This window comes from Antechinus flavipes, chromosome 1, assembly GCF_016432865.1.
Source record: "Antechinus flavipes isolate AdamAnt ecotype Samford, QLD, Australia chromosome 1, AdamAnt_v2, whole genome shotgun sequence".
NCBI lineage: Eukaryota > Metazoa > Chordata > Mammalia > Dasyuromorphia > Dasyuridae > Antechinus > Antechinus flavipes.
In genome coordinates, this window is record NC_067398.1 from 41,106,309 (window position 1) to 41,121,539 (window position 15,231).

The 15,231-nt window shown below is 36.7% G+C and overlaps 1 protein-coding gene across 3 annotated transcripts in view; it reads right to left on the bottom strand.

The window, feature by feature from the left end:
• The window catches only part of CRBN (cereblon), a 36,894-nt gene extending 25,629 nt beyond the window's left edge, over positions 1-11,265 (bottom strand). The window contains exons 1-4 of one of the 3 annotated variants that reach the window (XM_051981085.1): positions 10,921-11,265; positions 5,406-5,509; positions 4,402-4,604; positions 3,346-3,495 (exon numbers count right to left, since the gene is read on the bottom strand). In XM_051981085.1, coding sequence (XP_051837045.1) covers positions 3,346-3,495; positions 4,402-4,604; positions 5,406-5,509; positions 10,921-10,981 — 518 coding nt within the window. In that variant the 5' untranslated portion in view covers positions 10,982-11,265. Of the gene's footprint in view, positions 1-3,345; positions 3,496-4,401; positions 4,605-5,405; positions 5,513-10,920 lie in introns of those variants that run through there. The other 2 variants (XM_051981078.1, XM_051981092.1) reach the window with 2 other exon arrangements.
• Between the last annotated feature and the right edge of the window lie 3,966 nt (positions 11,266-15,231).

Consider the following 15,231-nt stretch of genomic DNA (forward strand, 5'->3'; position numbering starts at 1 on the left):
GTTAATAACATATGTGTATATAGCACATTAAAGGCTTTAAAAAATTTTAAGAATAATTTACTCAAAATGTCCTAAGAAATATGTCCTACACAAACATGTCTTTCCATTTTTTACAAGTTCAGAAACTAAAACTGAGGGAGAAGAAACAAATTAATCAATATCAAAGGAGATCTGAAGTAATAAGAAAGCTGAATAGCAGAGTTGGGGTTTTGTTTCCATACCTAGAGTCTTTTCAATTAGGCCATACTATCTCTTCCAAGTTAAAATATTGTTTATGGATTTCAAATATCATTCATTATTTCCAACATTACCAGAGAACAACTAAAAATTGGCTATACTAGGCAGACAGAAAATAAATTTATTGCCCTCAAATTTGAGTGAAATGGATTTATATTAGAAAGCATTGATCTTTTCCTGATACTAAAAGGCATAGTATTCTAAACAAGTGAGCAAATAGAACACCTCAAATTCAATATACCATGCTATTCACTTTTTTAAAAGCAGTTCATCAAAATATTCTTATTTTACAGCATCTCAATAAAATACCCAATGATTTTCTAAAAGCAAGGTCTGTGGCTCCATCATTAGTTACATTTGAGGCTTCTAAAATGAGTTTTTTAAATTAATTACTATCCTAACAAATGAAGACTATGAAAGACAAACTGATACTTGCATTTTTATGTTCAATAAAACTGGTTATATATGACCTCCACAGTATGTAGGTATGATGTGAAAATAACTAAGGATAACTCCTCTCTACCACAGTCTTATTTTGATTCCTCATCATGGCATGGAAATGACTTTGGGTTCTAGGAGATTATGTCAGGATAATCCAAGTCTGACAGGTCTTACCATCTTGAGATGCTTAGCAATGCAATGTGTATGCCTCGTGTCTCACTATCAACTTGGCAAAATCTGGTGTGGCAAATAACCAGAGTTAGCTGCTAGATGACTAGTTTTCGCTACAGGAAATTGCAAAGGATGCATTGATGGGGGAATACTCAAAAGAAATTTTAAAATGGATCTCTTAAGTAAGGATTCCTTTAACAGTAGGGATGTTTACTAAAAACCTTGAGGGAAAATCTTTTGCCCTACTCAAACATGAATTAAAATGATTTAAAATTCCCAATCTTATTTTTGCTGTTGTCCAAACTTGTTAAACAGCAAATAAATGATTATATGAACATGCACAGAATTGAAAATACTCATCTCCTCAAAAGTTGTTAATGACAAAATTAAGAAAAATATTTTGTTTATGTCAGAAAACTATAATTTCATATGACAAATCATATTTAAAATTTATGAGTAACAGACAAGATCAGTAAACTACAAGCAAAAGGTTTACCATGCATTTTATGAATCCAGTAGAACCAAAAATGAACTATTTGTAATTATCTTCATGCATATAACAGCTTTAAATTTTATTGCCATTGTAGTTTGTTCAAGGCCCTGGTGACATTCACAAGTTGAAAGATTCAGAAAATTTATAAGAGTAGCAAAAATTATTCAAGGAATGATATAAGACCTATAGAAGGAGTCTCAGGATTCTAAGATATTTTTCCAAGAATTGAAAAGACTACATGGTACAGACTTCATGGGTATTTGAAGTGATACAAAAGGGTAGTACCCATTTATTGTCTGCCTGTGATTTAAATTACACATGAAGAATTCCCAGCAAAGGTTGTTAAAGTAGTCTATTATCTTTTGTAGAAGGACAGATTTTCTACTTTTTGAGATAGTTTAATTTTGGTCTCATTTGAGTACAAAAGGACAATGTCCTTTCAAAGATCCCTTCTAGCTCTGGGTGTAGATGGTATTCAGTCATATGCTTTGCATTCCTGAACCAGTTTCATAGATATTGATATACTGCCATCTTGTGTTTAAATAGTAACTCTGCAGGTACCAAAAATAATATATAGGAAGCACAACATTCAATGTCAGTTGTCCTTTAAGTGATGGTTAAAAAAATGAACAAATCCCAGCCCTTCAGAGTACTGCATTAAGAAAAAAACAAAACAAAACAAAACAAAACCCTTCATGATGTGAATTTTTTTTAAATTAGCAAAAATTAAATTGATAAAATGGCCTGTGAAGTTACAATGCTTTTTACCAGATCAATTCACTACTTCTTCCTGGCCTATTATAAATTCTTCCATTCTGTTCTCCCAAATGTGCTTGTTTTGGGATTTTCATACTTTTAAAGCATCAATGATAATCATTAACACATAGTTATTCAATGGGCAGATAAAGTGCCAAGTCTGGAGTCAAGAAGAGAGAGTGCAAATCTAGCTTCAGAAACTTAATAGCTGTGTGTGGCCCTGGACAAGTCATCTAACTGTTTCTTCAGCACCCTCATCTGTAAAATGAGCTGGAGAAGGAACAGCAAAACCAATCTAGTATCTTTGTTAAGAAAACGCCCAAAAAGAGTCATAAAGATTTGGACACAACTAAAACAACTGATGAACAACAACACAAAATGTTCAAAAGATTAAGCAATTGCTTGTATCAAGCCAAATGCTTTTTTATAGTGCTAAGAGATTAAACTGAGTTAAGCTCCAAACAGAAATAAAACTTAAGACAGTAAAAAAAAAAAAAAAAAACCACACACACACACACAAAGAGCCTTGCCATAACACCTGGATGGCTTATGTTGATTAAACCCCAAGCAGTTCTTGGATGTCTGTAATGTGCCCAAGTTCTGTATTTTTAATTATTAAGCAAAAGCAGGAAAAAATTCAATTCCTGCCTTCTGAGAGAAAATATCTCATCTACCACAGGATGCCTATCCCAAACCACTTTTAATTCCAGGGCATTCCCTCTATGAATGGTTCCTATTTATCCTGGAGATAGTTTGCTTTGTACAAATTTGTTGGCATATAGTCTTCCCCATTAGATTGGGAACTCCTTGAAGATAGAGATTATGTTTTGCCTCTTTTTGTATACCCAGTGTTTAGCACAGTACTTGGCATACAATAAGCACTTAATGTTTACTGATTGTTTGATTACTGTACAATCATGGCCTGCAAAGTTGAGCCAGTATACTCTGAACACCTCAATCATTTATGAAAGAAAGACTCTTCCACAGAGCCCTGCCCAGATCCCATACTGCATGGATGGATACAGTTAGATCTTTATTGGAATAGAACTATGAATGGAAACTCAGCCTGTAAAGAGTTCTTTTCCTGTAACAGGAAACATGATAATGTTCTATTACAATATGAAAATATAGGAAAGTTCAAATTGTTTTCTTTTTTAAAGGATAATCATATGAACCTATTAAGAAATGGCTTAAGTTAGAAAGATAAAAAAGGTCCAACTTTTAAAGCACACATAACAATTTCTTACCCATCTGATTGTGTTCTTATTTCAAGTACTTTGAACCTCTGTCTTCCTACAGCTTTCACTTTTACTATTTCAATTCCAAAGTCTTGCTCTTCCCGATAGGCATATATTTCAGCTGTTGTCCCAAAATGTGCTTCCCTTTCCTGTATGTTACTGAAGATATGGTTTAAAAAAAAAAAATCTGTTCAGTTGTCTAAAATTTCAATATCAATACATGAAAAGCTACTAAAGGCACTAAATATATATATAAACTTCACAAAACAACTCATTGTTTACTCTAGCCCCTTTTTAAAAAAATCATATTTAGAGTTAGTGAAAGTACATGAGCAATTTTGAAGAAAAGATAGCTATTTATTTAGGACAAGAAAATACTGTGAAGATTCACTTTCATTCATTTTATACATCAAAGGTTAGCTATGATATTTCTTTGGATCCCTCCTCAATATTGTTTCCTGCCTCAAGCTCCAATTTTCTATATTCCCTTTTACAATATTTAAGTTTAGCCTTTCTATACCATTGGATTGTAGTCATACAAATCATGAATTTGCCATTTTGATAAGAAATCTGTCCTTTGTAAAATCAAGTTTTATAGCAAAATAAAAAAATTCTTCTCTTTAAGTAAAATTTTTAGGATTAAAAACTGAATTTGTTTAACTGTATATTCTATGGCACTCACTGAAATTTATAAAACTTTTAAAATTAAGAATTCTCAAAACAATTCAAGCATCTGAGAACATCAATATTTTTGAGAACTTCAATAGTGTATAAAATATAAAAATATTCAAAATCTAATCCTAGATTTGTCAGTAGTGTGTACAAATATTTATTTGTATATGTGTGTGTGTTTATACAGTCACACAAATACAAATTTGTACAGTGAAAGTTATCAACTTTCCCAAATAGTATTTTTATAGTTCTATCAATAAAATATATTAATTCATAGCACCACATACCATCTCCGAACATGCATAATTGTTTACTGATTGACTGAAGGACAGTAATCAATTGCTTTTGATTAAAGAAAACAAACTACACAAAATATTTATTCAAATGTTTTACCTGTATGCTAGAACTGCAAAAGTCCTATCTTTCTGAATTAAATTCCGCACCATGCTAACTTCTTGAGGACGAAAAAGTTGAAGAGGTAAGGTTTGTCCAGGAATCAACATCATCATCACCTGTGGCAAAACTGGAATCACCTGACAGCTGTCATCATCATGCAAAGTCCTGCCATGAAATTCTTCCATATCAGAGCCCAGATACTATTTAAGAATACATACACACAATGACTTCACAGATATGAAAGCACAATCTTGTGTTTATTAAACAGTATTAATATGATATAAACAAAGAGAAATACCGATAGATTCAAAAGTCTAAACTGAAATGACATTTTAAAGCATTATAAAATACTATTGCAGTAATGTGTAAAGTTGAACATTACACTAAGTTAATTGTAGTGCTAATAGGATTCTGTGATTAATGTATAAAATTTTACTCTAACCATGGGATTAAATTCAGAAAGTTTCCAATATGTGAGCTAAGAAGTTATAAAAAGGGGCACATGAATCTACATGTACTTTCAGCATCATTAACCTTCAACAAAACACCCAATGATGATCAGCATAACAAACACTTTTTTGGCAAACTATATATACAATATCTTGCAACTGTTATTCAAATGCACATAAATATTTAAGAAAATAGAAGTTCATTTAAAAGCATTTCTGAATTCAAAGTAGTTTTGTATTGTAACTTATTTCCTAATTCAATAGATATTAATAATGTGGGGGTCAAAAATTGTTTTCTACTAAGATTCCTTACACTCAAAAGGTTTGGGAGCCATGATTCAGATTTCTTTTCACAAACACATACTTAAGTACAGATTTTTCAAAACTATTTCATTACAGAAGACTTGTGTATTAGTAAATGACTAATATGTTCCTCCATAGAGAGTTGTATTAGGTTATATTGGATGACAGCATAGTCACTATTTCTAATAACTTGTAGGAACATGTTAGCTAAAAGTAGCTCTGATCAGGATTATAACCAAAAGTACACACCATATGAGATGTTGGCAGGCTGGTGTCAAAATTTATGATATTAGGTTTTTTGGCTTCTTGGCTGTCCTGATCTTCAACTTCCATTTCATCATCTTCTTCATTTTCTGCTAATAAGCAGTAAAAAAAAATATACATATATATAGTTTTAAAAAAGTGAAGTAACTTGTCAAAATGCATTTTAATGAAAGTTTCACATTCAAAGTTTTGGGCATATATCCCACTAAAACGAAGTTTTGACCTGGGATCCATGGATAAATTTCAGAGGATACACGAACTTGAGAAGAAAAATCTTTATTCTCACTCTAAATGAATTTTTTAAAAGAGACATTATTCTAATAAAAGGTCCACAGGCTTTGTCATACTGCCAGAGAGCTCCTTTACAATGATAAAGTTAAGAACTCTTCCTCTAAAAGAAATGATCTCTTATGTTTCCAATAAAAACACATTAAAAAACCTAATTTTTTTGTCTGCTTGCAAAAAAAAAAAAAACTGTATCAAAGAAAATAAAATGACATCTTCAACAGACAGAACTGGCAGAGAAGAAAGAGCAACAGACTCAGAAGAGGGATGTACTGAAAAATGTACAACCAGCTAGTGGTGGCAGTAGAGCTTGACACTTGGAATATGGAAAACTTGAATTCAAATCCATCCTCAGACACTTACCAGTCTCTGTCCCTAGGCAAATCATTTAACTTCTGTCCTATCTTAGTTTCCACATCTGTAAAATGGGGATAACAACCGTATTTACCTCACAGGGTTGTTGTGAAGCTCATATGAGATATTTGTAAAGCATTTAGCACAGTGTAACTCAGACAATAGGTGCTTTTCCCTTTTCTCTTCTTTTAAGTTTAATTTAAATTATTAATTTTTTCTCAATAACTTTTAATTCTAGACAATAAAAAAAAACAGAAAAAGAAAAAGAAGCAATTTCTGATTCATAGCATTTGTCAGTATTTGAGATCTATTAAATGTTCACCCTGACAACTGAACAATTACCTGCTAGTTCAAGCCAGCTCAAGCCAATCCCTGACTTGGAATCAGAATATTGCTTAGGAATCAGTTAGTTCTCTTTACCCTTTAAGTATGATCTCAGGTAAGTCTTCCCTTACTGTTCCTCAGTTTCTTCAATTAAAAAAATCAGCAGGTTGACTTAGATGTTCTTTAAAATCTCTCCTAGCATTAATATTGTGTGAATATGTGATTCACAATTAGTCATCTTTACTAGGAGCTCCTTTGAGAGAGACTATTTTTTGCCTGGCCTCAATACTCCCCAGCTTAATAAATGCTTGTTAACTTTGGAATCTTTACAACATTCTTTCTGGTCATGCTAAATTGTGAATCTTCTCTAGTTTGACTGTTATCAATCACTAAATATGAAAAAAGACAATGAATTTCTTAATGTGAAAATTTCTTAAAATTTATATAGAAAATAATATTGTTTTGTGAGAAAGCAATAAAAAAATAACTAGAAGACTTTGACTAAATAACATGCACATCTCAAAAAAAATTTTTTTTTTTTTATAATGCAATAAGGGAGAGTTCAATAAATTTTCTGTTCAAGCTTCACATATGAAAAGCAAATTCAGGGTGAACAATTTTAAAGCAAGTGATTTTTATACCCGTATTCCTTTTCTTCTTACAAAGTAGCACACTGGCCATAGTTCCCCTCCTTTGTACTTCCATTAAATAAATGCTTTGCGAGTTAATTTGAATGCATACTATAGTTAATAGTAGTTTGTATTTATATAGTACTTCAAAGTCTGCAAAACACTTTATAAAAATTACCACATTTTATTCTCAAAACAACCCTGGGAATCAAGTCAGTCAATCAACATTTATTAATTGCCCATGGTACCATGCTAAGCACCATGCAAGAAGCTTACTCTAAGGGGAGAGAAAATATACAAATATAAGCATGTTACATACAGAATAAATAGGAAATAATCATCTGAGCAAGGCACTAGAATTGACAGGGATTAGGAAAATCTTGCTGTAAAAGTCAGGATTTTAGTGGGAACATGAAGGAAGCAAAGCTGAGGAGAAAGAATTTCAGGTATGGGGGCAGCAGTTAGAGAGAATGCAAGGAACTGAGAGAGTTATAAGTAAAGTCTTATAACCTTTACTTTATAGATTAGAAAATTGAGGCAAACAGAAATTATGTTAGGGTCACACGAAGTGTCATAAGCAGTATCTGAACTATATATAATCTTCCTGACTCCAAGATCAATAATCATTCCACTATGCCATCAGCTGCCAGCCAATAGTCTTCCTCTCCTCACTAATGCATCTTACACATCACCGCAAGAGAGATTTTCCAAAGGAGAGGAGTCTGAGAGAAAACACTCTTCTCTACCTTTCAGCTTCACACTGCTTACCAAGGAAAACACCTAATTCCTTAGGCCATAATTTAAGGCCATCCACAATCTAACTCCAGCCTGAATGCATACTGTTCCTCTTCCCATACCCTATGATCCAGCTATATTAGTCTACCTGCTGCTCCCAATCTCATCCTATAATTTCCTGCTTCCATACCACTCACAAGTCTCCCTTCTCCCTTTCAGGTAGATTCTCTTTCACTTTGACTCCACCCATCCTATTACAGAACTTTGCTTTTTCAACATTTTCCAGGTATTCAATTTGGCTCTCAGGCCGGTAGCTGCCTTATTCTGCACCCCAGCCAACTAGACTGCAGCTTCTCAGTAAAAGGGATAGTGCCATTTCATTTCTATACTACCAGTGGCCATCATATCGTAGTGCATATAGCAGGTAGTTTGTAATCTTTTTCACAATATACATACTATAGATGTATTTCACCCTGAGTATATTCAGAATGGTGGAGTGAATGTAGAGCCCTCCTGGTGCCAGGAAATCCTAGGCTTACGTATCACCTTTGACATATACTGTTTGATCTCCGAGCAATTTGGGGTATTCTAAGTAACTTCCTAAAACTATATCTTGCAGAGAAAGGGTCAAGCTCATCCCAGAGCTCACTAATATCAATGAAATCATGGGTCTAGTCACTCTCCTATGTTCAAACTAATAAAGAGAAAGGTAATGCACAAACAAAAATTTAATAAATGTGTGTACAATATTTTTAATCAAATCTGAAATATTCCAATACATGGATATACTTCAATATATGGCTATACATTCCAACATATGGAACAAAATGGTTCAGAATACAAGTGTATCTCAATATAGTAGAAGTGCTGTATTTTTTTACTAACTCTTGAAAATTAAGGAGTTATCTCAAAGAAATCTACTGAAAACTTATTGTGACAGTAATGAATTATATTAATTTTCACTAAGAATATGAAAATGTTTAATTAACTGAATTATTACTACCATGCAATTCCAAGTATCTAAGAACTGCAATATGACAAATTCTTCTAACTTGAAATTTAATTCATTCTTTGTACAAATATGGCTGCATTAATTTTCATTCTGCATGTTGAATGTGTCCATTATTCTAAAGTTTTTAATTCCACAGCTTTGTCAAGAAAAAGTTAATATTTTTAGTTAAAACTTTCATTTAAAAATATTGTTTTAAATAATCTGAATCCTATTAGTTACCTTTGCCTATAGTTTTCTTGTATAACGGGTGTCCTTGAAAAATATTTGGCTAAAGCCCACTTACCACTACTTAGCTGCTTTGCTATCTGTTAATGTTCCAGCTGGCTAGGATAGATTCCCCCTATTTCTTAAATATTAAGCCATTTCCTTAGAGCTCAGTAGGAAGACCACACAAAATAGCTTTTATTGCACGGATTTATGAATAATGTATAAGGTCTTTGTACAATTAAAATCCATACTTATTGGAAAAACATTATTATTAGATTAGCAACATATGTGGACTCTGTGGCTACTGATAATTCTTGACAAAGCAAACGCCAATATTTGTTCAGTGTGCGATTTTGGTCAATCTGGGAATCCATAAAGACTGATGACTCACTTTACTGCAGCAATAAATACAACACTATCTGTACTTTCCCCCCCTGCTACCATTGCTGAAAAACTGGACTTGGTAGATAAAAGAAATCACCTGACATACTGTTCAAGGGGGTTGGGGGGAAGAAAAACATAACTTAACTCTTAGACCAATTAAGATTTAAATGGACATAAGAAGGTAAATCAGCAAGCTTGGCTTTGAGTATTCATCCAAACAGCCTTCTGTGTACTTTTTTTTCCAGAAAGATATCTATTTGGTAACTGGAATTTCTGGAAACTGGAATCTATTCTCTTTCCCCTTTACTTTATGCCTAATTCTGCTTCCAAATTAATATAGAATACCTCTCTTCTCACGTTCAAAATTAATTATATCCATCCTTCAATCAATCACATTTTTAGCCTCTTTTTGTATTCCTAGTGCTTAGCACAGCACTTGGAACTTGCTTATCAATTGATCATAAAACTTATCAATTGATCCTGATGTGTCAGGCACTGTGCTAAGTCGGAAAGATAACAAATGAAAAAGCAGAAAGTCTCTCCCTTCATGGAACTTACATTCTAACTTGTGAAACAGTGCTTTGGCAAATGTCTACGTAAAAATTTACTAAGTATCATCTTTGGTGTCTAAGTTTGTACTTAATTTCTGAAATTACTTTGTTCCCCTTTTCTGGGCACTGTGGCCAGTGCGGTTTAGCAAGGGTCTCTGGGGTTCCCCCTCCCAGCTGGGAGTAACCCCAATGGGCTGGGCCGTCTCCATGCGCCTTTCCATCATCACGCTGTGAGGAAGGTCACTGGGCGAGGGAGCCTGGCCTCTGTTTCCACGCCTGTAAAAGGGGCACCCCGGCAATTCCGCCGTCGGGCAAGCTTCCAGACTAGGCCCTGAGAAGGGGAGGGGCTGGGGGAGTCACGGAGATCACGGAGGTGGGTCGAGGACACGCGCGGCGGTGACGGCGCCCGCTCCACACCCCAGGTTGCCTCCGGGTCCGGCCGCCCTTGGCCAGGATTCCGCCAGGTCGGTAGCGCCCCGTCTCGAGCCAGCCTTTATTGAGCGCCCACTACGTGCCAGGCCCGGGGCCACAAAGGCCAAGACGAAACGGCCCTGCCCTCAAGGAGCTTACATTCTACCGGAGCTGTGGGGGGGAACGGAGGAGGCCACCCCGGAGTCCTCCCCGGCAAGGACTCCGAGGGACACGAGAAGAGTCCCGAGAGTCCCAGAGGAGGCTGAGCGATGCCGCGGAGACTTGACAGGGGGTAGAACTGGGGGGGTTTCACGGAGGAGTACAAGGCGGGGGTCTCCGCTCCCCCCGCCGATACTCTCAAACGAGACGCCCCGCCCTCTTCTCCCTTCACCGCCTCCTCCTCTTCCCCCCGCCCCCGACCCGGCAGCACCGCCTTTCCGGCCGCTAGCCAGGCTGGCTCGGTTCTCCGGGCCGCGAGACACCAGCCTCCGTCCGGCTCGGGATCCCCTTGGTCCTGCTCCCCGCCTAGTGCGAGGCCCCGCGGCCCCGAGCCCCGCCTCCCCCGCCCCGCTCCGCTCCCCCGGGGGCGTAGACGGCCGGGCGGTTACCGGGCATGAGCTGCAGGTGGTTCCCCATGTTTGGTTCTCCTCCGCCACCTTCGTCGGCCATGTCTGTTTACCCGCGGGGGAGTCTGGGAAAAACCATTGCGGCCGACGAGGGAAATAGACGGCGGCCGCCAGGTTCCTTCGCTCCCGGATCTCTGAGCGCAAATGCCCACACCGCCCTCTGCCGGCCTAGCTCCGCGACGACAGCAGGGAGGCGGAGCTGCGGGCGGGGCGGGGCGGGGCGGCCGGGAGGCGGGGGAGGAGGGCCCCTGCTGGGGCCACCCACCGAGGCTGCAGAGCGACTGCAGCTTAGCCCCGCCCCCCCCGGACTAGGACCAGTGAGATATAGACACGGCCAACGCGGCCGCGGTGGTATCTCCTTGGAAAAACGGCATCTCGTCGGGCCTGTGTGTGCATTTACGAGCACACGTTGCTGAATTCATTTGTGAAATAATTGTAAAAAAGTATAGTCTCTTAATGATTATAGACCAGAGGAGAGAATCTCAAAATCTGAGCTAACGCATGCACGTCACACACACAGATGTACACTCGGGGCGTGTGATGGTGTGTACACACGCGTAAAATGTTCCAAAAGTCAATAGCATTTGGCGTCAAGGACTATATGTGTGCGCATATGTGTCATTGTTAAGTTGTGTCCAATTCTAATTTCCCCATTTGAAGTTTTCTTGATGAAGGCACGGAAGCGGTTTGCCTTTTCCTTTTCTAATTAACTTTACAGACGAGCTAACTGAGGCAAACAGGGTTAAGTGACTTGCTCAGGTCCCACAGCTTGCAAGCGGCAAGGAGGCGGAAGTTTAATTCAGGAGATGTCTTCCCGACTACGGGCCTGGTACTCCAGTCACTAATAATCTAGTTGACTGAGTCTGTGTATACTCACATACCCACATATGTGTGCGTGGTCCATACATATACACATACAGGACAAGAAATATCTACACACAAATATACATACTATGCATACATGTACACAGATGTACATATGTGTCCAAGTAGCGCTTTATGACCAAAATCATTTCCCAATAGATAATTGGTGGATGGGTTTGAACAGGCAGTTCTCAGAAAGAATCGCAAAGTTGTAACCGCCATATGAAAGAAAGCTCCAAGTCATCAGAGAAATGCCGCTAAAAAGAACCTTGAGTTTTCCTCTTCCACCCAGATAGCTAAGGAGGGGGATAGACAATGTCCGGTGGGCTGTAAAAAGGCGTATTAATGCATTGTAGGTGCAACAATTCTGCAAGTGGCTTTCACGCGGAGACTACTAAAAGGGAGAAAGCCTGAGGTCAATGGCAAAAAGAGAAGCTTGAAACATTTAAAAAAGAAAAACTGACAGTATCAGTTTTCTTGGTGGAAAAGAAAAGGAAATAAAGTGACTATTGAGGAACGGCTAAACAAATTGTAGTACATGAATGTAATAAAGTATTACTAGAGTATAAGAAAAGAACTGAACAAAAGGAATACAAAGAGGCATAGGAAGATACATGAACTGATACAGAGTGAAATAACAAAAAGAATACAGGGATGGAAATGGCAGCAGCAATAATAATTGAAGCTCAGTGTTGTGAAATTGTAAAAACAAAAACCCCACAAAAACAGGTTTATCCCTCCAAAAAGAAATAGAAAACTACTTCACTCTTTTCAAGTGGTTGGGTTCCATGGGTGTGGACCATTGTACAAGATAGCAGTTTTTTTTCAATATATTGACCACTTTTTTTTCTATTTTTTCTTAAAAATATTTTCTTCTTGCTGGGAGGGGTGAGGCAAAGGGGAAGATTATAAGGGGTTATATAAAATTAAAATTTTATTATATAAATTTATTATGTATAATTATATATTTTTATTTTATATTATATAAAAATTGTTTATTTATATATAATTATATAAAATTATATATAGCAATAATATATATTATATAATATAATCTTTTAAAACATTGTAAGGTCATTTATAGCTTTAATATTTTAATTCTCTTTTGTCCTATCATAGTTGAATACAAATGAATCTTTACAATTCAATTTAATAAGCTTTCATTTAGCTCTTACTCTATGCTCAATCCTCTCTTAGGCTCTAGAGATAGATGCAAGATAAAAATAAAATTTATTTTTTGCCTTTAGGGAGTTTTTATTCTCTAAGGATTAGAGGTGAACATAGAAAAATGTAGTGGAGCCAAGGGATGAAAAATTGAAGATGATCAAACTTTTTAAATAGAGGGCCAGTTCATTGTCCCTCAGACTGTTGGAGAGCCAGACTGCAGTAAAAACGAAAACTTTGTTTTGTGGGCCTTTAAACAAAGAAACTTCATAGCCCTGGGTGAGGGGGATAAATGTCCTCAGCTGCAGCATCTGGCCTGCGGGCCATAGTTTGAGGACCCCTGAAAATTTCAGTACAGACATGTATATGGCCCAGGAGTTCTAATCATTCAACTCTAAGCTCCGTGGTTCTGTAAGGACATTCACAAGAAGAAAACTGTGCAGAAAAGAGGATGTCTTTGGATTCAGCTCCTCTCATCTGGGATAGAATCAGTTGTGAGCTACAACCTACATGATAGGTACAGCCTGTGCTACCTACCCTTTTTAGCTCTAGCTTCTCCTTGCATAAGCAATTGTCTGACTTTTAACAGTTTATTAGTGACCGATGGGTAGGCTCTTCACTGAACTTCTTGGCTGAATCACACTCACTTCTCTCTCTCCACTCACCAGGAAATTCAGCTAACTCCCCTTATGGACAATAGGTAGTTGTAATGAATGATCCTTCCATTTTCTAAGGCCATTTTGTAGACTGGCAACCAGCCCAGTTGTGTAACTCAGTACAAGATGACTTTCCGTCAATTTGTTTGCAAACAGATTTTTTAGTAGGACTTTCTCCTTTCTTGGCAGTGAACATGCATGTCAATTTGTCTCCTTTCTCGGAGGGCTTTTCTGTGCTTCATCAATATACACGAGGCTTCTAACTGGTCCCTCCACTGAGAAACATGAAAGTTATAAATCTTTCTCTCTTCCTTTGGAAACTTCAAAGCCCAAGTCAAATAAGTAAACATGGTTCATTGAAATCTCACTAAGGATGCAAGCCTTAATATAGTAAGAAAGGGTTCTAAGATTTTTGATTCCTGATCCAGCCACACCTCCTAAAGTAGTTGACTCTTAAAATCTACAATGGTCAGAGTAATTCTGGCAAGGGTACCATATACAGATATATACTTCTCCCACAATGCCTCATGTTATTTTATCATTCATGTCTTCATGACCCCATATGGAGTTTTCTTGGCAAAAATATTGCTATTCATTTTTCATCTCACTTTACAGATGGGGAAACTGAGACTTAGAATCAGGAAAACTTATTCTGTAAGCCTTAAACTCTCTCAGGATTAGTAAAATGGGAATAATATTTACTTCACAAGATTGTTGTGAAGATCAAATGAGATTACATATGCACTTTGTAAACCTTTAAATCTCTTGGCAGTTTCCATAGGTCTTTAAACAGGTTATTCAGCTATACTCTGGGGTTGTCACCATAGCTGCCCATTGATTGGTTTGGAAAATGTCAATGGCTGTCAGGAATTCTCTATCAACTGGTTCATAACCATTAAAATATATACTTGGCATCTTCCACAAGCATAAGTTAACATCTATCATAGATTGCTTTGACTCTTTCTGGATTAAAAAAAAAATTATAAATTGCTAGGCATGTAATATTTCCCCAGAAATAATTGAACTTAAATGTGAATTCCAGTTGAGACAAGCAAATTTATTCGAATAAATGTTGTTCTGTGGCATATCTATATGTATCTCTAGCCAGTAGAGAGAATTCAAGATCCATAATCTACATAAGGGTCATCCAGAGTATTTGTTTACAATAATTTACTGGAAAAAAAGATCTTTGGTTCTTTTTGTACTGCTTTTGTCATAACTGTATAATGATAAGGGTTTGCAAATAATGTAATGGAATATTTGTTTCAATTCATTTTGGTCTAATTGAAAAATAACAAGAATTATTAACTCAAAGCAATCTTGTGTGAGCAGCCACACTTGGAATTAATTAGTGAATTTTGCCTCCAGTCGAGGGGTCATTATTGCAAACATTTATTCAATAAACACCTGTGCTTTGTATTGGTATAAGGCATTATTCTAATTGAAAGATAATATATACAACACATACACAAAGTGTATCAGAAAGTTGTCTCCCAAAAGTGCTATGGGAGACAAAAGGTCTTTATTGACTAAAAGGATTTTAAGATGGTTAAAGGGCAGTTTAAGCAATCAGAAGATATAGTGGATAGAGGGCTGAGCCTAGAGCCAA